This window comes from Oncorhynchus kisutch, linkage group LG13 (genome assembly GCF_002021735.2).
Source record: "Oncorhynchus kisutch isolate 150728-3 linkage group LG13, Okis_V2, whole genome shotgun sequence".
Lineage (NCBI taxonomy): Eukaryota > Metazoa > Chordata > Actinopteri > Salmoniformes > Salmonidae > Oncorhynchus > Oncorhynchus kisutch.
Genome location: NC_034186.2, coordinates 16,333,877 through 16,357,558, shown reverse-complemented (window position 1 = coordinate 16,357,558; position 23,682 = coordinate 16,333,877). Strand labels below are relative to the sequence as shown.

Sequence of the window (23,682 nt, the reverse complement as noted above, 5' to 3'; positions counted from 1 at the left end):
CTTTGAGATATCAGCTGATGTACGAAGTGCTATATAAATACATTTGATTTGATTTGATCTTCTGTATGCCACCCCTACCTTGTCACAAACCAACTGATTGGCTCAAATTTATTAAGAAGGAAAGAAATTCCACAAATAAATGTTTAACAAGGCACACTTGTTCATTTAAATGCATTCCAGTTGACTGCCTGTTTGAGAGAATGCCGAGAGTTGGCAAAGCAAGGCAAAGAGGGGCTACTTTGAAGAATCTCAAATATAAAATGTTCAGATTTTGTTTTAGCACTTTTTTGGTTACTACATGATTCCATATGTGTTATTTCATAGTTTTTATGTTTTCACTATTGTTCTACAATGTAGAAATGTAGAAAATAGTAAAAAATAAAGAAAAACCCTTGAATGAGTAGGTGTGTCCAAAAATTTGACTGGTACTGTATATATATTTATTTTTTCAAAAGGTTGAGATCCAAATGGCACCGCATTGTAGGAATGACCCGGTTATTGACACTTGTTATTGACACTTGTGTCCTCATGACCTAAACTGTAATGTAAGGGGCCAACTCAATTGCCCAGGTTTTAGAATAAACGTCGAAACACGTATTTCAATAGCTCAAGGATTCGGATAATACAGTCCATGTATATGTGAAAGGCAAGCTATCAGACACCCTGAAACTAATCCCGCCCATATTGTGTAATTGCTGAAGATTTAAACTGCGGTCATATTCATACATTATTTCCACACTGGTTTAGTGGCTAATATTTTACACATTCCCTGTTTACGAGGGGCGAAGTGCGTCTGTCTGATACGATATCTGCTGACTTCGATCAATAAAACGTCAAATCCAAAGCAGGACGAAAGCTTCGATTTACGGAACAGACGACGGTAGGAACACTCAAATGATTAAATAAGTGTGATTTTGATTAAATATGCAGAATAATTCGGTTTAGTTCGCTGCTAGGCTAGGCCTGAAGCCTGCGTTTTTGCTGCCATGTGAAAGGGCGTGTTTATATTGTTGCTGGCTGTCTGGAGGACTTTTTCTTCTGCAAATACGCACGAATGCATGCTAACTAAATTAGGAAAAGTCTACATGCATGTAGATACATATTTAGCTAACTAAATATTTTGCCCATGCGCTATTGTTTGCCTGAAACTGCCGCAACGCTTACATTTGAATAATGTTGCAGTCTGATCACTCCTATTTTATTTGTCCTACAGGTGATTCACACACAGTTTGACATTGTCGAACATGGCCCAGCTTCTAGAGTCTATGCCAGGTGCCTCCACAGGACAGGTCGTGGTGACAGACCACTTAAATTTCTGGGGCGGGTGCAGAGTTAAACCCAAGGATGGAATTAACGCGGAGCCCGTCCACGAACCTGCAACTGGTTTGTAGCATACTACATACACTAGACCGTTTACTAAATCAAATGTTATTCGTCACATGCTTCGTGAACAACCGGCGTGGACTAACAGTGAAATGCTTTTACTCGTAGGCTTTCTGATTTAATAGAGCTGTAGGCCTATATCTCAGATGCATTGAATATATTTAGATACATTACTGTATTGTAGTAAAAAGGTATCTCAGTGCACAGTTGACCAGACATAGATCTCCTAGTTATCCAGTATCTGGAATGTAAGTGTTAAGTTTCACTGACCTTTTTATGTTGTTTTGTTTCCATTCGAATATTATTATCAAATAAAATGTATTTATATAGCCCTTTGTACATCTGCTGATATCTCAAAGTGCTCTACAGAAACCCAGCCTAAAACTCCAAACAGCAAACAATGCAGGTGTAGAAGCACGGTGGCTAGGAAAAACTCCCTAGAAAGGCCAAAACCTAGGACGAAACCTAGAGACGAACCAGGCTATGAGGGGTGGCCAGTCCTCTTCTGGCTGTGCTGGGTGGAGATTATAACCGAGCATGGCCAAGATGTTCAAATGTTCATAAATGACCAGCATGGTCAAATAATAATAATCACAGTAGTTGTCGAGGGTGCAGCAAGTCAGCACCTCAGGGGTAAATGTCAGTTGGCTTTTCATAGCTGATCATTAAGAGTATCTCTACCACTCCTGCTGTCTCTAGAGTTGAAAACAGCAGGTCTGGGACAGGTAGCACGTCCGGTGAACAGTTCAGGATTCCATAGCCACAGGCAGAACAGTTGAAACTGGAGCAGCAGCACGGCCAGGTGGACTGGGGACAGCAAGGAGTCATCATGCCAGGTAGTTCTGAGGCATGGTCCTAGGGCTCAGGTCCCCTGAGAGAAAGAGAGAATTAGAGAGAGCATACTTAAATTCACACAGGACACCGGATAAGACAGGAGAAGTACTCTAGATATAACAAACTGACCCTAGCCACCGGACACAAACTACTGCAGCATAAATACTGGAGGCTGAGACAGGAGGGGTCAGGAGGCACTGTGGCCCCATCCGATTATACCCCCGGACAGGGCCAAACAGGAAGGATATAACCCCACCCACTTTGCCAAAGCACAGCCTCTACACCACTAGAGGGATATCTTCAACCACCAACTTACCATCCTGAGACAAGTCCGAGTATAGCCCACAAAGATCTCCGCCACGGCACAACCCAAGGGGGGGCGCCAACCCAGACAGGAAGATCGCGTCAGTGACTCAACCCACTCAAGTGACGCAACCCTCCTAGGGACAGCATGAAAGAGCACCAGTAAACCAGTGACTCAGCCCCTGTAATGGGGTTAGAGGCAGAGAATCCCAGTGGAAAGAGGGGAACCGGCCAGGCAGAGACAGCAAGGGTGGTTCGTTGCTCCAGAGCCTTTCCGTTCACCTTCTCACTCCTGGGCCAGACTACACTCAATCATATGACCCACTGAAGAGATGAGTCTTCAGTAAAGACTTAAAGGTTGAGACCGAGTCTGCGTCTCTCACATGGGTAGGCAGACCATTCCATAAAAATGGAGCTCTATAGGAGAAAGCCTTGCCTCGAGCTGTTTGCTTAGAAATTCTAGGGACAATTAGGAGTCCTGCATCTTGTGACCGTAGCGTATGTGTAGGTATGTACGGCAGGACCAAATCGGAAAGATGGGTAGGAGCAAGCCCATGTAATGCTTTGTAGGTTGGCAGTAAAACCTTGAAATTAGCCCTTTCCTTAACAGGAAGCCAGTGTAGGGAGGCTAGCACTGGAGTAATATGATCAAATATTTTTGGTTCTAGTCAGGATTCTAGCAGCTGTGTTTAGCACTAACTGAAGTTTATTTAGTGCTTTATCCGGGTAGCCGGAAAGTAGAGCATTGCAGTAGTCTAACCTAGAAGTAACAAAAGCATGGATTAATTTTTCTGCATTTTTGGACAAAGTATTACCTCACTATTTGGGGTCAGCAAAAGTTCACTGACCAATTTACAATATGCCCCCCCCCCCCCCGCCCCCCCTGCCCGTTAGATGTTTGAAGTGTTTATTTGTCTTTTTCATCTGGTGTCTGCAGGGCGTAAGCTGTGTGACATGTTTCCATGTGGGAAAGAGGAGGTGGACCAGGCCATCCAAAGTGCACATACTGCCTACCTAAAGTGGAGCAAGATGGCAGGCATGGAGAGGGCCCGAGTTATGCTGGAGGCTGCTCGCATCATCAGGGTGAGACATGTCATGTGAGCAGAATGCTGCATAATTTCATAACATTGCTGTTAGAATTAGAATATAAGCTACTGAACAGAGAAATTATATTTCTCTTTAATAATTTGACTTTTCATGAGTGCTCCCCATCCCCCGCAGCTACTTGCCCAAGCCTCCCCAGCTTCTCATTCACCCAAATCCAGATAGCAGGTGTTCTGAAAGAGCTGCAAAACCTGGACCTGTACAAATCAGCACCGCTAGACAATCTGGACCCTCTCTTTCTAAAATGATCCGCCGCCATTGTTGCAACCCCTATTACCAGTCTGTTCAACCTCTTTCTTATCGTCCGAGATCCCTAAAGATTTTAAATCTGCCGCGGTCATCCCCCTCTTCAAAAGTGGTGACACTCGTCCCAAACTGTTATAGACCTATATCCATCCTGCCCTGCCTTTCGAAAGCCAAGGCAAGGAACAGATCACTGACCATTTCGAATCCCACTGTACCTTCTCTGCTGTGCGATCTGGTTTCCGAGCTGGTCATGGGTGCACCTCAGCCACGCTCAAGGTACTAAACGATATCATAACCGCCATCGATAAAAGACAGTACTGTGCAGCCGTCTTCATTGCCCTGGCCAATAGCTTCCAATACTCTACTCAGCAAACTGGATGCAGTCAAAGTCTCGCAGTGCCATCCGTTTTGTCACCAAATCCCCTTATACCACCCACCACTGCGACCTGTATGCTCTAGTTGGCTGGCCCTCGCTACATATTCGTCGCCAGACCCACTGGCTCCAGGTCATCTATAAGTCTATGCTAGGTAAAGCTCCGCCTTATCTCAGCTCACTGGTCACGATAACAACACCCACCCGTAGCACGCGCTCCAGCAGGTATATCTCACTGGTCATCCCCAAAGCCAACACCTCTTTTGGCCGCCTTTCCTTCCAGTTCTCTGCTGCCAATGACTGGAACGAATTGCAAAAATCTCTGAAGCTGGAGACTTACATTTCCCTCACTAACTTTAAACATCAGCTATCTGAGCAGCTAACCGATCACTGCAGCTGTACATAGCCCATCTGTAAATAGCCCACCCAATCTACCTACCTCATCCCCATATTGTTTTTATTTACTTTTCTGCTCTTTTGCTTACCAGTATTTCTGCTTGCACATCATCATCTGCTATCTATCACTCCAGTGTTAATTTGCTAAACTGTAATTACTTCACTACTATTATTTATTGCCTTTACCACCTCACGCCATTTGCACACACTGTATATAAACTTTCTTTTTTTTCTATTGTGTTATTGACTGTACGCTTGTTTATTCCATGTGTAACTCTGTTGTTGTCACACTGCTTTGCTTTATCTTGGCCAGGTTGCAATTGTAAATGAGAACTTGTTCTCAACTGGCCTATCTGGTTAAATAAAAAAACATACAAAAACACTGATATGAAGAACAATTCCAAAAAGTCAACCTGCAGTAGAGCATGCTGGGTAAAAGTAAATTTCTTTAAAAAATGTGGTTGTGAATTCTCATTTAGTTTTGAGTCAGTACCACAAAAATTTGAGGTAATAATGATTTTTCATTGACTCAGTTCAACTAGAAGTATTTGAGTGGAAAATGCCTTGGGGTTCACAGTGTGCTGTACCTCAGTGATCACATTTTAGAAAAAAATGGGTGATCTCGGGAATCAAACCCATTACACTGACGTTACAAGCGCAATGCTCTACCAACTAAGCTACAAAGGACCACTATTCTCAATGCTGTTAACAGGAGAGAAGAGACAACATTGCCAAGTTGGAGGTGATCAACAATGGGAAGTCTATCACAGAGGCCCGGGTGGACATTGATGTTTCCTGGCAGACCTTAGAGTACTACGCTGGCATTGCTGGCACACTGGCAGGTAGGAACACACTCTGTGGAAGACATGTATAAACAAAATGATTTTGACCAATTACCATCTTATGCTATTGTGGTTCTTAAACACATATACATTGTATTGTTATAGGCCTGACTATTTCTTCTCTTTAAACAATGTATTCTTCACTTTTCTTTGTCTTTTACGCTTATGGGCGTAGTGACAGGTTTTTAACTTTTACTGAATGATGCATAACACAGACAAATTTGTTGCACCCTAATAATGAATCACACAACTACAATATATCTGCAATAGCATTCATAGCAATGTTACAGTTTACCTTTCATTCACCTCAGGCGAGCACATCCAACTGCCCGGAGGATCCTTTGCTTACACCAGACGGGAGGCCCTGGGGGTATGTGTGGGCATCGGGGCCTGGAACTACCCCTTCCAGATCGCCTGTTGGAAGTCTGCTCCTGCCCTGGCCTGTGGTACGTTTGCCAAGACCTCCAGCGTTCATGCATTACCATCACCCTGTGGAATGTTTTTTTTGTTTTGTATAATGAATGTTTCCGAATGTATCCGTTCTTTTCATGGAAATTTAAATTAACTATGCATATGAAGAGGAATAGTAGATTTTGAACCGGTATCTCTGAATGTCTTTTAGAGACCGATTGTACTGTGAGTGATACTAAGTATTTTATTTATTTACGTGTCTCTCTTTATCCCCAGGTAATGCCATGGTGTTCAAGCCTTCTCCTTTCACTGCTGTGACCGCTGTGATTCTGGCTGAGATCTACAAAGAGGCTGGGGTACCTGATGGGCTCTTCAACGTGGTGCAGGGTGGGGCGGAGACCGGCACCCTGCTCTGTAATCACCCTGGCGTGGCTAAGGTGTCCTTCACTGGCAGTGTCCCAACTGGGAAGAAGGTACAGACTGAAACAAAATACTTTGTGTTTACCAAGGTCGTAATCATTAGGCACCAAACATAAGAAAACAGACTGAAACAGGGAGGGACTACCTAAACTAGTCCAATAAGAAATGCTTGTTTCAGTTGCAAAAGATTTTGCCACTGTGTCCTCTGAGTACAATCCTAAATTCTTGTCATGGCAAGCCTTCAGTCACCTCATAATCTCAGTCTCACTGAAACTCATAGCCAGTAATTGACCTCTGGATCTATTGATAACGAGAGTAACTTGAGAAACCGAATTGCTTCTCTGCTCATCAATGACAAGAACGCTGAACAAGAGTTTGTACTGTTAGGTGACCTAAACTGGGATATGCTTAACACCCCGACCGTCCTACAATCTAAGATGGATGCCCTCAATCTCACACAAATTATCAAGGAACCTACCAGGTACAACCCTAAATCCATAAACACGGGCACCCTCCTATATATCATCCTGACCAGCCTGCCCTCTAAATACACCTCTGCTGTCTTCAACCAGGATCTCAGCGATCACTGCCTCATTGCCTGTGTCCGTAAAGAACAAAAACATATTGTGGCGTACTGCATTCGCATCGAATAGCCCCTGCGATAGGCAACCTTTCAAGGAAGTTAGGAACCAATATACACAGGCAGTTAGGAAAGCAAAGGCTAGCTTTTCCAAATACAAACTCCACAAAGTTCTGGGACACTAAAGTCCATGGAGAATAAGAGCATCTCCTCCCAGCTGCCCTCTGCACTGAGGCTAGGAAACACTGTCACCCCTGATAAATCCATGATAATTGAGAATTTCAATAAGCATTTTTCTACGGCTGGCCATGCTTTCCACCTGGCTACCCCTACCCAGTCAACAGCTCTTCACCCCCACAGCAACTTGTACAAGCCTCCCCACTTCTCCTTCACCGAAATCCAGATAGCTGATGTTCTGAAAGAGCTGCAAAATCTGGACCCCTACAAATCAGCTGGGCTAGACAATCTCTTTCTAAAATGATCAGCCAAAATTTTCGAAACACCTATTACTAGCCTGGTCAACCGCTCTTTCTTATGGATTCTTATATCTCCCTCACTAACTTTAAGCATCAGCTGTCAGCAGCTTACCGATCATTGCACCTGTACACAGCCCACCCAACTACCTCATCCCCATATTATTATTATTTTTTCCTCCTATGCACCCCAGTATCTCTACTTGCACATATATCACTCCAGTGTTCATACTAAATTGTAATTATTTTGCCACTATGGCCTATTTAATGCCTAACCTCTAATCTTACTGCATTTGCACACACTGTATATAGATTTTTCTATCGTGTTATCGACTGTGTGTGTAACTATTTGTTTTTGTCGCACTGCTTTGCTTTATCTTGGCCAGGTTGCAGTTGTAAATGAGAACTTGTTCTCAACTGGCCTACCTGGTTAAATAAAGGTGAAATTAATAAATTGGCTACCCAGACCATTTGCTTTGGGTTTTGTTTTCAGTGCTGCTATTTACTGTTTATTATCTATGCATAGTCACTTTAGCCCTACCTACATGTACATATACCCCCTAGCCTCCTTTTTATTGTTATTTAATTGTGTTTCTTTAACTTTTAGATTATTTAATATTTTCTTTCTGCATTTTTGGTTAAGTGCTTGCAATTAAGCAATTCACGGTAAGGTCTACACCTATTGTATTCGGTGCATGTGACATAACTTTTGATTTATGACCCATGTTCTTTGTCACCATCACCACGATCAATGTTAGGGACAACACTGCCATCTAGAGGTAGTTATTTATCATACAATATAATGGTCAGTAGGAGGCAGTGTAGTCCTGCAATTGTCTAAAACATCTGTCAGACAAGACTTGTTCATTAAACATTCATTTGGGAAGTACTATTCCCATGGCCATACCTTTTTTAACACTGTTGATATGATTATTGGTCAGTATTCATTTATTTCAGTTCTCATTGGCTAATTGGACCTTTCCTACAATCATGTTCTCTCTTCCTTTCAGATCATGGAGATGTCTGCGAAGACTGTAAAGCAGGTGACTCTGGAGCTGGGAGGGAAATCACCCCTCATCATCTTTAAGGACTGTGAGCTGGAGAACGCAGTGAGGGGGGCGCTCATGGCTAACTTCCTGACTCAGGGAGAGGTGAGCTCTCAATGTTAACCGACTTCTTACTTTACTTTCAGTGCTGACTGACTTCTTACTTAATGTCCCAATACTGTTGTCTGTATTTCTGTACAGTGTTTTCTACTAGCGCCGGCTGTCGTCTAAACAGCCAATTACAGACTAATTTTCAGCCGGCTTCTTTTTCCAATTAAATTAACTAGGCTACTTTTCAATTCGCTAGTCAAAAAAAAAAGTTGGCCAACGCTGTCTCCCTCACGCTAGAATGAACAATGTGCATCTTCTAGCAATCTATTGATAGTTCGATCAATGACAGGGAAACGCTACTAGTTTGACAGTCTGCTGTCTGTCCCGCCTCCTGTGGGGAGTGTGATTTGTGTGTGCTGTGGTTGGTTGTGTAAGAGGTGGAGAGGATGCTTCTTTATTGTCTCTCAGTGTATTTCAGGGCTCTAGAGCGCTACCATTTTACTTTCATATGCGGCAAAAAATTGATGTGCGAATTGAAAACTGATTTATAGCAACAAAAATCCTGCTGTTTTTTTGTCTTTCTGCCATTTTGTTTAATAGCTGGTAGCTAATCACACAAGGAACCATAGAAATAAGAATGATTTCTTATGTCTATGCAAATAACTACTACATTGAGTGAAGTGCTGAAAGATACATTTGTAGAAGCGCACAGGCATAGAAGTTGGTTGAATTTACCCAAAAGTCTACTAAAGTGACTTGTTTCTTGGATATTTACATAGTTTTGTTCACACACTAGGTTGTTGTTCAATGTTAGTTTGAGTTTTCTAAACTGCTACTAGCAAGGTGATATCAGAGAATCTCAGCCGTTACCACGGCTCACCCAAAATTTGCTGTGTATTTCGGCTGGAATAGAGGCATTAGAATGTACCAGAGGCAACCAAAATATAGGTTGTTCTGTGAAATATTTTGGGGACTTGTGGGAAACACTGAATGTAGCACAGGGATAAGCAACTTTGATGGGTGCGGGTGCCATTTAAAAAAAAATAATAATAATAATCTGAATTCATCAAGAGGGGCCCAGTGGCTCGCACGTCTGCTAGCCCTCATCCATACCCACATATGCAGTGGAGAGACATTTTTTTTTTAAAGTTTCATAGTTATTTATTGCAATTCTATACATTTTGCTATGGGGCTGAGAGAATCATTAGCAGTTTTACAGCTAATGTCCTGCAATTCTACACATTTTGCAATGGGGCTGAGAGAATCATTAGCAGTTTTACAGCTAATGTCCTGCAATTCTACACATTTTGCTATGGGGCTGAGAATCATTAGCAGTTTTACAGCTAATGTCCTGCAATTCTACACATTTTGCTATGGGGCTGAGAGAATCATTAGCAGTTTTACAGCTAATGTCCTGCAATTCTACACATTTTGCTATGGGGCTGAGAGAATCATTAGCAGTTTTTTACAGCTAATGTCCTGCAATTCTACACATTTTGCTATGGGGCTGAGAGAATCATTAGCAGTTTTACAGCTAATGTCCTGCAATTCTACACATTTTGCTATGGGGCTGAGAGAATCATTAGCAGTTTTACAGCTAATGTCCTGCAATTCTACACATTTTGCTATGGGGCTGAGAGAATCATTAGCAGTTTTACAGCTAATGTCCTGCAATTCTATACATTTTGCTATGGGGCTGAGAAATGTTTGCGGTTTTCTAATATGATATTTGAGTGAGAGTGACTAACAATCAATGGGAGCCACTCGGTCGGTAATTTGACATGATTACTACGAGTTTAGATTGGTAAGTTAGCTAACTTTCCAATCTTTCCATAATTTTAGCTGACATGGGCTAATTGACTGTCAGTAGTTAAGTTTCCATCCAATTGGTGAATCTTTATGCAGATTTTAGAATATTTGCATGAAGAAAATATGCACATTATCCCACCAGTGATGTGTTTCCACCAAACGGATTTGTTGCGGATTAAAGCCGGTGGGTGACGACGTAGTGCACACAAATTAAGCAACAAAAGTACAATTTTCAATGAATCGGATAAAGTTCAATGTGTTTCAATTGCATTTTCTACCCTACAGATTTAGTTTTGTCAAACTGTTGCATTAAATAGCAAATGGTCTTGGCACATGCGCTCTAGCCAACAGATTGCAGATACAGTACGGGTAGACTGCAGGCAGGGTTGTCTACATGATGACATTTTATTATGGATAAGAGTGAGAGTATTTGTCAAACCGCAGTCAATCATCTTGTCACCAGAATAATACCCTCAATATTTATTGGAAAGGACCAAGGTCACTGTGGATTTTCACAACCCTGTGAAGTTCATAACTGGGATCTCCCGAGTGGCACAGCGGTCTAAGGCACTGCATCTCAGTGCTAGAGGCGTCACTACAGACCCTGGTTTGATTCTAGGCTGTATCACACCCGACTGTGATTGGGAGTCTTGTAGGGCGACGCACAATTGGCCCAGCGTCGTTAGGGTTTGGCCGGGGTAGGCCGTTATTGTAAATAAGTATTTGTTCTTCACTGACTTGCCTAGTAAATAAAGGTTACATTTAATATATATGTATATTTTTAACCTTTTTATTAAATAAATAAAATTAAAATAACTTCTCATCTGTAGCCTAATAAACTGCATGGTTTCCAGTCATAGTGGGAGGACCACACACCATATCTTTGCGTGACTCCAAGTTTACTTCGATATAATACTTATATCAATATTTGCACATATAAAGGTGTTTCCACCACCACCATTTCTCACATAATTAATTTTAACACAAAAAGATTGAGCTAACATTATCTGTCTGCATTTATAAAGTTGTACCGAAACTACCTGTTTCCATGACTGCTGTCATGATTTTATTTTTATATTGTGACTTTACTTGCGTTAACTTTGGATGGAATCGTGGTTAGTGACTGACATAATGAGAAACCAATGCACAACCACAAATCTAAATTGCACGATGAGTATTCTACTATTCTAACTCTCAACACTGAGTTCCAAAAACATTTTTAATTGATGCCACGGGCTGCCAGTTGCCCATCCATGATGTAGTATGTACAGGAGTACTGTATTACCTTCTCCATGCATGGATATTGGACAAGAATGCTGTTCATTGACCTATAGCTCAGCATTCAACACCATAGTACCCTCCATGCTCATCATTAAGATCGGGGCCCTGGGTCTGAACCCCGCCCTGTGCAACTGGGTCCTGGAATTCCTGACAGGCTGTCCCCAGGTGGTGAAGGTAGGAAACAACACCCCCACTTCACTGATCCTCAACACAGGCCCCACAAGGATGCGTGCTCAGGCCTCTCCTGTACTCCCTGTTCACCCATGACTGCGTGGCCACACACACACCTCCAACTCAATCATCAAGTTTGCAGACGACACAACAGTAGTAGGCCTGATTACCAACAATGACGAGACAGCCTACAGGGAGAAGGTGAGGGCCCTGGGAGTGTGGTGCCAGGAAGATAACCTGCTCAATGTCAACAAAACAAAAGAGCTGATCATGGACTTTAGGAAACAGCAGAGGGAGCACGCCCCTATCCACATCGACGGGACCACGGTGGAGCAGGTAGAAAGCTTCAAGTTCCTCGGTGTACACATCACTGACGATCTGAAATGGTCCACCTACACAGACAGTGTGGTGAAGAAGGCATAACAGCGTCTCTTCAACCTCAGGAGGCTGAAGACATTTGGCTTGGCACCTAAAACCCTCACACACTCTTACAGATGCACAATTGAGAGCATCCTGTCGGGCTGTATCATCACGTGGTACGGCAACTGCACCGCCCGCAACTGCAGGGCTCTCCAGAGGGTGGTGCGGTCTGTCCAACGCATCACCAGGGGCAAACTACCTGCCCTCCAGGACACCCACAGCACCCGATGTCACAGGAAGGCCAAAAAGATTATCAAGGACAACAACCACCCCAGCCACTGCCTGTTCACCCTGCTACCATCCAGAAGCCAAGGTCAGTACAGGTGCATCGAAGCTGGGACCGAGAGACTGAAAAACAGCTTTGATCTCGAGGCCATCAGGCTGTTAAATAGCCATCACTAGGTGGCTTCCACCCAGTTACGTAATCCTGCTGCCCTATATACATAGACTTGAAATCACTGGTCACTTTATGAAAGTGACTAGTGTTCCATTATTATTGTTTACATTTTTGCTTTACTCTCATGTATATTCTGTAATCTATTCTACTGTATTTTAGTCTATGCCATTTTGACGTTGCTCATCCTAATATTTATATATTCCTTAATTCCATCTAACTTTTAGGTTTGTGTGTATTGTGAATTGTTAGATATTACTGCACTGTCTGAGCTGGAAACAAGCATTTCGCTACACCTGCAATACACATGTTTAGCTGATGTTATGTGACAAATAAAATTTGATTTGATATTTTTTCTGACCTTGATTTAAGCATTTGTGAAGCTTGGCTTTCCTTACCCTTTGAACTTGTGATACATGTATCTTCTTCCACTCTTGGTTTCTATTGAGTTGAATTCTATTGACTTAATATCATGTTGACATGCAACCTTCTTGACCAACCACCTGCCTATTGTCTCCCCTGTTTAGGTGTGCTGTAACGGGACGCGGGTGTACGTGCAGAGGGAGATCATGCCTGTGTTCCTGGAGGAGGTGGTTAAGAGGACCAAGGCCATCCGAATAGGGGACCCTCTCCTGGAGAACACCCGCATGGGAGCCCTGATCACTAGGCAACACCTGGACAAGGTGCTGGGCTTCGTCAGCCAGGCCAAGAAAGAGGTATCAGTAAATGAATGTGCAACCTGGATCGTGTTCAGTAGGGTACTGTGGCAGACCAGGGGGTTTGGTCAAGACTTGTACCCAGATCAGACACGGACAGTGAAGGATTAGCTCAGTTTCAAGGGTGTTTATTTAAATAATAGATCAAATATTATAGGTTTCGCCTATGAGACCCCCTCCGGGATACCGGGTCTGGCTGTATCCTGTCGGGCACAAAACTGAACTACCTCTTGTTACCTCTGAAACCGTCCACAAAAACAGAGAGGGGGGAAGAAAGGACTCCCATGTGTGCTGCCCTTCTGGCAGCTTTATGGGCCTTGCACAGTTGGTGAGCAAATCAGCCCTAGATTACTCACCGGCTACCAATCGGAGAGCCCGTCAAGACCTGGCACGTCCAGCAGATGGAGCCATCGCCTCTGTATACTCCATCTGTTACCAGGCTTTGACGAGTCTCCCCTGGTGGCTGACCTGTTGTATGCCACAGTACACTGTAACTAAATGCAGTGCAATGTCCAGTTTAGACAATGTAGAGAAGTTCTGGCAGCCCCTTACTGTTTCACAATGTTTTCTTCTTACTGAACACAGCCCTGATGTTTGAACATCTGCCTCATTCAGGACAGTGGGTACCTTATAATGTCTACCCCATCCTTCAGTCTACTGTTTGTCTGAATTTTATACCTAACCCAAATCATCATGTTGTGATCTGCAATGTAATTTTTTTTGTCAGCCTTTGTCTAATACAAATCTGTTTTCCTTTAGGGAGCAATGGTACTCTGTGGAGGGGAAGCCTTTACCCCGATTGAACCCAAACTGAAGGGAGGTTACTACATGTCTCCCTGTGTCCTGGGTAAGTCTTGTTTAATCATAATTACACCAATTGTCATGCTCTATAATACTGCTGCATGGTATACCAGGACTGCAGTAATGTCATGGTACCAAAACATCATGATACTTATGATGCCAATATTTTAGAATACTGTAGTACCGTTTCATGATACTACTGACTTTCAGCCCTACTGATCTAAAGAAACTACTGGCGTCCTTACAAAAAAGGTTTGCTGTTCTAAAAGTGCAGTAACTGCAGTTGACTGTTATTTTGGATGCACCGATTGCAGAATAATGGCAGTGTGCTGCAGAATTACTTCAGTAAAAAAATACTGTAGTGGTACTGCAGTCTTTTTTTCGTAAGGACGCCTGTTACAAAATGTTTATTAAAGTCAGTATTGTTTATAAATTCAGTTCAATTTAAGCAACAGCCATTGGTCTTTTGTATGCGCAGGTCCAATAATATCCAGCTGTAATCAGCCAACCAACTCATTACCAGCCCTCACTCATCTGCTTCTCTCCGTACGCTCTTCACACTTGTCTATTTCTCTGTCCTTTAAAAAAATATATATAATTTAACCGTGATGGCGAGCGGGGATGCAGACCCTGATGAGTCTTCTGATGTTAGATTTGTACATTTGTTACATTGGAGCACTATGCAAAGCTGCAGTGTTGATGCATTGTATCATTTCCTCCTTAGTTATAAGTAGAGCACAGACCAGTCTGCGTAGACTTTGCAAGTTCCCTGTCATGTAGCTGCTGATTGTCCGGGAGGGAAATTGAGCACCGTTTCATAACAGGCATGCTTGCAGCTTTTGTCTCCAGTCTAAACTGTTAAAGAATATGCCCCCTATTACCGGAGATTCCTTTTCTTTCTATCTGGATTCGTGCCCATTTTTTTTATATAATTTCACAAACCATTTAGCGAGCCATTTTAAACTAATCCTGGGTCTCTAATTTATTGGTTTGATAACTAACAACGTTCAGTCATGATACCTAGCTAGCTAACAGCCTGGTAACTTAACAGTAGGTTTAGGCAAATTTGATTGGCACAGGAAGAAAGGAAAAGGGTCTGCTACTCATGAGTTGTGCTTCAAAGGTAGAATTCATATAACTTAAGGGGGCTGAATAATTTTGCACGCCCAATTTTTCAGTTTTTGATTTGTTAAAGTTTGAAATATCTAATAAATGTCGTTCCACTTCATGATTGTGTCCCACTTGTTGTTGATTCTTCACAAAAAAATACAGTTTTATATCTTTATGTTTGAAGCCTGAAATGTGGCAAAAGGTCGCAATGTTCAAGGGGGCCGAATACTTTCGCAAGGCACTGTATATTCCTCCAGCCAAATCACAGGTAGGCCTTTGAAAATATTAGCAAAGCAGCAATTCTATGCGGTCTGCTATTATACGCTGAACAGTGTGAAGTTAAAGTCAATGTGCTCTACTTAGAAGTGTGAATTTCAGTGACGGGGTATTGGAGAACATTTAGAAAACGTGAACAAGCGTCCGGGGCAAACAGGATGCACCGCGCTCCAGTCAAATTGGGCATGCTCTGCACCCCTGTGCTCACATGCACATACTATTTGAAATGATGAGCATTTTATTTTTATGATTTTTCTCCCCAATTTTGTGACATCCAATTGGTAGGTAGTCTTGTCCCATCGCTGCAACTCCTGTACAGACTCAGGAGAGGTGAAGGTCGAGAGCCATGCGTCCTCCGAAACACGAACCTGCCAAGCTGCACAGCGTCTTGACACACTTAACCCGGAGGCCAGCCACACCAATGTCTTGGAGGAAATACCATACAACTGTTGCCCGAAGTCAGCATCCATGCACCCATCCCGCCACAAGGAGTCGCTAGAGCGTGATGGGTCAAGGACATCCCGGCCAGCCAAACCCTCCCCTAACCCGGACAACGCTGGGCCAATTGTGCGCCGCCTCATGGGTCTCCCAGTTGCGACCGGGAGCAAACCCGGGTCTGTAGTGATGCCTATAGCACTGCGATGCAGTGCCTTAGACCGCTGTGCCATTCTGGAGGCCATGAGTGCTTCTTAAAGTCATGTTTATTCAAATAATTTTCATTCAAATCATATGGTTTGGTTTCAATACTTCAAAGCCAAAAGTTAGGTCAAGGCCGTCACAAAAATAGATAGGTGTTGGTTAAATTGTGATTTTTAATGAATGGAGCGAATTTGGAGCGGTTTTTCGTGGAGCAGTTGGAAAGGACGTGAAGAGCAAGGAACTCTGGTAGTGACTGTCCAGTCTATTTGGAGCTATGACTGGAACTCCACATTTTGTATCTAACTTTATATGTAACTCCACATCCATGTATTCCAACACAGACAACTGCACTGACGACATGACGTGTGTGAAGGAGGAGATCTTTGGGCCTGTAATGTCAGTGATGCCCTTTGACACAGAAGAGGAAGTGCTGAAGAGAGCCAACAACACTACATTTGGCCTGGCCTCTGGAGTCTTTACCAGGTACAGTACCAGACCCATGCACATTTAACCTTCTACAATAATCTTTCCTCGATTCCTTGCATCCTCTCTCCTTGACTCCTCAAAATGTATTGGATAAGGTCTGATGGGAGGGGCATTGGCCTTTTTCCTCCAATTAGGTTGAGGAGGTGAGGAAATAAGATTCAAGGAATAGTGGGAATTGAGATGGAGACTTTGAATCACTAACTTGTCTAGTACACTGAGTCTCTCTTCCTGTTCTCGTATCCCTGTAGGGATATATCCCGGGCCCACCGGGTGGCTGAGAACCTGCAGGCTGGAACCTGCTTCATCAACAACTACAACATCAGCCCTGTAGAGGTGCCCTTCGGAGGGTACAAGCAGTCTGGTATGATGATGATGATGATAATAATAATCCATTCAATGTAATGTTTGTCAGGACCCTACTTACGAACCCATAGCGAAAGAGAGACACTATTGTCACATATTATTGGTTCGAATATGTCAGCAGATCTGATGTTGTAACCATGCCATAATGGTAATATGAAATGAAGGAATAATAATCATTTTGTTACCATTACAGCACTTTTGCAACAAAGGAATAACAACAAAAATAGAAAGCAAGAGGGCAGATGGGGATAACAAGACATTACATATTCCTCATTAGATGGATGTGTTCTATGTTGTGCTCATTGAATTCTTCTCTTTCTCTGCAGGTTTTGGCAGGGAGAACGGCCAGGTGACCATCGAGTACTACTCCCAGCTGAAGACTGTGGTTGTGGAGATGGGAGACGTGGACGATTACTTTAATTGTTAACTTACCAATTAAGTGCCAAGGAAAACCAAGACCTATAAGCTACTGTCCTTGAGACGTTTGGTGTATTTGTCCAGCCGAGGAATGTAGCATTGTTATTGATAGTTTATAACTGCAAGTAACTAACATGGCTGGTCTGTCTGTACAATGTGTAAGTATGAGGATGTCACCAAGTGCTAAAAAGCCTAGTCTTCCACCCACTTGATCAATACATTTAATACTTTCCATTTCAGCTGTGATCCTAGCCAAAGTCAATATGAAGAAACGTTTCCCATGGTCCGTCACTTTCTAGCACATGTATCTCTCACATTTTGAATAAAAGTTTGTAATACTCACAGCTTTCCTATTCCCCAAAACATTGTATTCCATTTCAGATGTTTGATACTTAAGAATATAAAATTCATTTAAAAACCTCACAACGAATTATAATTCACATATAAGCTATGGTACTTAACTGGCCTGAGTGGAACCAATATTAAATCTACTACCCCATTCAGAAGTCTAACACATGGGGATGTGTACAACCTCACCACAGATTCTAAGATGTGTAATGTGTGTGAAGTTGAAAGCTGGATGGAATAATGATTACCATGCACGTACACTTCAGAGGTAAAGTGGTAGGTTGTGACCTTTACAGCTAAGACAAGACCTACTGACACCAACCCAGTAAAATAGACTCCATAGATATTAGCCAGACAAACATTTCATTAAATATCATTTATTATACACAAGACTTACTGTACATACCCTGGTTTCATGAGTTATATGTAGGTTTTATTTGGCAAGAGCTCAACAGGATCTGGCTGAAACAGACCAATCATCTACCAGTATACACTGAGAACGGGGTATCAACAAAAATGAGAACCGAGTAAAGAGCCTTTCACATTTTCTCTTCAGTGCAGGTCATTGGAATTCCAATATGCCGGGGCCAGGTCATGAACATCCCAAACCCAGGGTCTCACAGAGCTGGAGCGAGGTGCTGGTTGGGTTTCTCTTACTGGACAAGATAACGTATACTCTTCTGAAAACAGATGTAAGAACAAAATTAATGCCAAATTGAAGGGTCAAAAATCCTAGAATTGTCCAATGCTGGCTTGCTGACCATCTACTTACCTGAGGTGTAACGTCTCCAATAATGGCCACAGCATCCTCGCACCCGGTTCAAGACTGCTGACACTGAGGTGAGAACAAGCTGGATAGTAGATGGACTAGGATGCATTCCTGTATGGATCAGGAGACAGTGGGTTTTATTCATGAACAATTAGTCCTAACTAGACCTAAACATGTATGGAAAGATTACACTTGTTCGAAAAGGGCCCGCAGGTAGCCTAGTGGTTATAACGTTGGGCCAGTAACCGAAATGTTGGTTGATCGACTCCCTGAGTTGCCATGGTCAAAATCTGTCGTTCTGTTCCTAGGCCGTCATTGTGAATAAGAATTTGTTCTTAACTGACTTTTAAAATGTATTTTACCTTCATTTAACCTGGCAAGTCAGTTAAGAACAAATTCTTATTTTCAATGACGGCCTAGGAACAGTGGGTTAACTGCCTTGTTCAGGGGCAGAATGACAGATTTGTACCTTGTCAGCTCGGGGATTTTAACATTCTTACCACTAGGCTACGCTGCCGCCACCTAGTTAAATAAAAAATAGCAAGCCAGCATCGATATCTGGGCTGATCTAAACTTAATTCCAATGGGAAAATGTTATTGCTGGTAGGCTACGCTGTCAGCAGGTAAACCTATATAATAGTCTATATTTGATCCGATAATGTCATGAAGATATATCTGGAAAAGTGTCTATCTCGCCTCCTTCTGAAAAGGCTATTTTGTTCCCACTAGGCAACAGTCTAGATCAATTGATCCACCATTCACACCCAGGTGGTTCATTGGGCTGTTGCCTCCATCGGGTAACTCGGCGGCGTGTGTGTAGGCTGTGCCTATAGAAATTGTACAGGAGAGGCTTTACAGGCTGAACTTGCGACTAGATCCATTGGGCAAGCTGTTGATATGTGGGCCATTTGTCCGTATCAAATAAATAATAGGTGTACATTATCATCACTACAGGCCTATCTACTGCTGCGTGAACAAAACAGTCTATGAATGGAACGTTTAATCAATGATATAAGCCCCTCGTTGCGTTGACCATTTTACAACAGAACGGAGGTCAATTGTGCACTTTGGGAACAGCACAAAAGCGCGCTGCTCTGTAACCTCATCTGCTGCAGCGAAACGCGACCATCTGTCATTATTCCGACACTTTTTGGTGTTTTAATTGACGTCTCTTTCCATCGTCATGGCGGGTACACAGTGCACTGTTTCCGATGCTGGAATTATTTGAAAGTGGATGAATGTGCACAAGTAGCCTACTTTTTGAAGTGGTTTGTTTGACAGTCCGATGAAAACATCGTGCCTGCTTGTGTACATTGCACATCGCACAGTTAAATAACATATGTGACGAAATGACATATTTTTTTCACCTCTGGTCATGGCCGAAATCAAATGGCATTGACTAGTTTGGTTGCGATATCGGCGAATATCTTTTCGCGATACTCTACATCACAAATAGTAAGTAGGCTATAGCCTAGAAACTCTAACAGATTAAGAGAATGCTGAGAATGATAGTTTACCTTAGCAGTAGTGACAGTGTTTCCCTGAAGTGCAAATAGCCAATCTGATTCCCGGATCATGAGTGGTGTTTAACAACTAATCATGGATGTGTGGATCTCAAACGATCAAGTGCGAAAAACTTGTTCGCTTGATTTGTCGCTGCTCAGGTCGTGTCTAATCGTGAATTTGTTTGCGATTTCTGCCATCAGAATACAAATATCGCATTGAAAACACGGGTGTAGACGCATAAAAGTCGCATCGTGATCTGATTGTGTTCAAATCTGGTTGACCATCTCCGCAATGTATGCAGATTTCTACTGTCTGGACCGTTCAGTATGGGCCTACCTCTGACTTCTACTGAACGCGCATACAGTGGGCGACGTCATCGAACACCGCCCACAATCAGAATAAAAATAGTTTTGGGACTTGAGAGTAGTGGATATAGAGGTTTCGTTCGTTTGAGTCCGTAATGAGTCATCAGAAATCTAGCAAGAAAGATAAAGGGATTGCAAAAGGTTTACTACAACCAGGGTTGGTAAGGGATTACATAAACCCAATAACTCTAAATCGTTACATTACCAGTAAAAATATTGTAATCAGATTACAGATACTTTTGAAAACTAGGTGATTACTTTTAAATTCAGAAAGGAGGTTTTTTTTTAAACATATTTGACACCTATGTTTTCTCAATGACATTCAAATCAACATTGAATGAAGCAAATTTAAATTTGTTCCACTTGAGCGAGTCTGACTACAAATCAGTGAACACTATGATGACACACCAAATGGGTTTTATGGATTGCAAAGAGCAGGAATAGGCATTTGTAGTCTACAGTCCAAGCTGTGTCTTCCAATGGTACGACTGCTGTAGGCATTCAAAGATTATCACTTTTTTTAATAAACGCTTGGAGGTAAGGATGACAGCAGTGGTATAGTCTTCGGCGATACGGATATCACGTATTGATATCTACATAGCGCATTGATGTGACTCACACCGCTGCTCTCTCATTTAGCTATTTGCGCCTTACGGATTGTGGATGTTGTGGATGGCTGTTCACAAATCTAAATGTGAATTTGAACCCAATAATGGTTCAATTCAAGCAGTTTAAACTGCCTATCAATCATTGATTTTGAAACCGGTGGACAGCCAGAGAAAAATGCGCTCTTGTAACAGCTACCCAGTGCGGATCCCAGCCCATGGAATAAAAGCGGGGCTTTTATTGCTCAATCTAATTCATGCTGATACTTTTTTTAAAATCAATAGGCCTAATGGACACATGTTCAAACTCGCACACTTTTGATATACTTAACAGGCAATTTGTAGTTCCTACATCCAGTTTTGGACTTATAAATGATATATACACTACTGGTCAAACATTTTAGAACACTTACTCATTCAAGGTTTTTAAAAATTATTTTTACTATTTTCTACGTTGTAGAATAATAGTGAAGACATCAACACTATGAAATAACACATGGAATCATGCAGTACCCAAAAGTGTTAAACAAATCGAAATATATTTCATTTTTGACATTCTTTAAAGTAGCCGCCCTTTGCCTTGATGACTGCTTTGCACACTCTTGGCATTCTCTCAACTAGATTCATCTGGAATGCTTTTCCAACAGTTTTGAAGGAGTTCCCACATATGCTGACCACTGTTTGGTTTTCCTTCACTATGCAGTCCGACTCCATCACTCTCATTCTTGGTCAAATAGCCCTTACACAGCCTGGAGGTGTGTTGGATCATTGTCCTGTTGAAAAACAAATTTAGTAGCACTAAGCCTTAACCAGATTGGATGGCGTATTGCTGCAGAATGCTGTGATATCCATGCTGGTTAAGTGTGCCTTGAAGTCTAAATAAATCACAAAGTGTCACCAGCAAAGCATAACACCTCCTCCTCCATGCTTTACAGTGGGAAATACACATGCAGAGATCATCTGTTCACCCACACCGGGTCTCGGTTAGAAAACAAAAATCTGCAATTTGGACCAATTTCCACCCGTCTAATGTCTATTGCTCGTGTTTCTTGGCTCAAGCAAGTCTCTTCTTATTATTGGTGTCCTTAAATAGTGGTTTCTTTGCAGCAATTCGACCAAGAAGGCCTGCTTCATACAGTCCTCTGCAACAGGATCCTGGACTTCCTGACGTGCCGCCCCCAGGTGGTAAGGGTACGTAACAACACATCTGCCACGCTGATCCTCAACACAGGGGCCCCTCATGGGTGCGTGCTCAGTCCCTTCCTGTACTCCCTGTTCACCCATGACTGCATGGCAAGCACGACTCCAACACATTCATTTTGCGACACAATAGTGGTAGGCCTGATCACCGACAATGATGAGACAGCCTATAGGGGAGAGGTCAGAGACCTGGCCATGTGGTGCCAGGATAACAACCTCTCCCTCAAGATAAAGGAGCTGATTGTGGACTACAGGAAAATGAGGACCGAGCACGCCCCCATTCTCATGCAGTGGAGCAGCTTGAGAGCTTCAAGTTCCTTGGTGTCCACATCACCAACAATCTATAATGGTCCAAACATAGCAAGACAGTTGTGAAGACGCCACGACAAAGCCTATTCCCCTCAGGAGATTGAAAAGATTTGACATGGGTCCTCAGATCCTCAAAACGTTCTACAGCTGCACCATCGAGAGCATGGTTGCATCACTGCCTGGTATGGAAATTGCTCGGCCTCCGACCACAAGACACTACAGAGAGTAGTGCGTACAGCCCAGTACATCACTGGGGCCAAGCTTCCTGCCATCCAGGACCTCTATACCAGGCAGTGTCAGAGGAAGGCCCTAAAAATTGTCAAAGACTCCAGCCACCATAGTTATAGACTGTTCTCTCTGCTAATGCACGGCAAGCGGTACCGGAGGGCCAAGTCTATGTCCAAAAGGCTTCTTAACAGCTTCTACCCTCAAGACATAAGACTCCTGAACAGCTAATCAAATGGCTACCCAGACTATTTGAATTATCCCACCCCTCTTTTATGCTGCTGCTACTCTCTTTTTATTATCTATGCATAGTCACTTTAACTCTACCTACATGTACATATTAGCTCAATTACCTCGACTGACCTGTGCCCCCCGCACATTGACTCTGTACCGTTACCCAGCCTCGCTACTATTATTTTACTGCTGCTCTTTTTGCTCACATTGCTCTTTTTTAAACTTATTGATTCTTTACTTAACACTTATTTTTTATAAAACTGCATTGTTGGTTAAGGGCTTGTAAGTAAGCATTTCACTGTAAGGTCTAGACCTGTTGTATTCGGCGCATGTGACAAAATGTGTCACATAGCCCCTCCCCCTCTCGTAGGCCTATGGCAAGTGACTCAGCTGTAATCCACTGATTTGACACACACACATACACACACATTTACTTTACTTTATTTGTGTTTCACCTAACTTCATGACCAAAAACACACGTTGCTCTAAGTGTCATAACGCTCTGAAGTCTTCAGTGGTGTTATGTGGACTGTGTCAATGTGCATTCTATAGGAAGTGCACCCCTATTGATAAAACTAACACAAATGCATGGTTGTATAGGACATGGGAGGCATGCATTTCTATGTTTCCGTTCCACTCTTTGATTACTGTAATGTTAAACTGCTATACAGGTTGTTAAATTGCTTATCTAATTCCAAGACAAGCTTATTTTCTACCTTTTCATTTGAAAGTTTGCAGTCTTCCTAAAAATCATGACCGTCTTGTTCATTATCTGT

General features: G+C 42.6%; 1 protein-coding gene and 1 long non-coding RNA gene across 3 annotated transcripts; one reads left to right on the top strand and one right to left on the bottom strand.

The window, feature by feature from the left end:
* The first annotated feature begins 508 nt into the window (after nucleotides 1-508).
* On the top strand, nucleotides 509-17,704 carry LOC109902815 (4-trimethylaminobutyraldehyde dehydrogenase). Of its 2 annotated transcripts, XM_020499469.2 has the most exons (12): nucleotides 509-880; nucleotides 1,214-1,383; nucleotides 3,458-3,603; nucleotides 5,352-5,481; nucleotides 5,793-5,927; nucleotides 6,169-6,365; nucleotides 8,376-8,516; nucleotides 13,065-13,253; nucleotides 14,013-14,100; nucleotides 16,421-16,562; nucleotides 16,814-16,926; nucleotides 17,255-17,704. In XM_020499469.2, exons 2-12 carry the CDS (start codon nucleotides 1,245-1,247, stop codon nucleotides 17,353-17,355), a joined length of 1,521 nt encoding a protein of 506 aa, XP_020355058.1. In that variant the 5' UTR covers nucleotides 509-880; nucleotides 1,214-1,244; the 3' UTR covers nucleotides 17,356-17,704. The 2 variants fall into 2 exon arrangements, with proteins under 2 accessions (XP_020355058.1, XP_020355059.1); XM_020499470.2 differs by lacking the exons at nucleotides 16,421-16,562; nucleotides 16,814-16,926; nucleotides 17,255-17,704 and adding an exon at nucleotides 14,533-15,278 and having other exon boundaries at nucleotides 581-880.
* Nucleotides 17,705-18,054: 350 nt separating this feature from the next.
* Nucleotides 18,055-20,319, bottom strand: LOC109902816 (uncharacterized). Its single transcript, XR_002256935.2, has 3 exons — nucleotides 19,980-20,319; nucleotides 18,466-18,573; nucleotides 18,055-18,373 (listed from the first exon to the last, which is right to left on the bottom strand). It is a non-coding gene; the product is annotated as an uncharacterized LOC109902816 (long non-coding RNA).
* Between the last annotated feature and the right edge of the window lie 3,363 nt (nucleotides 20,320-23,682).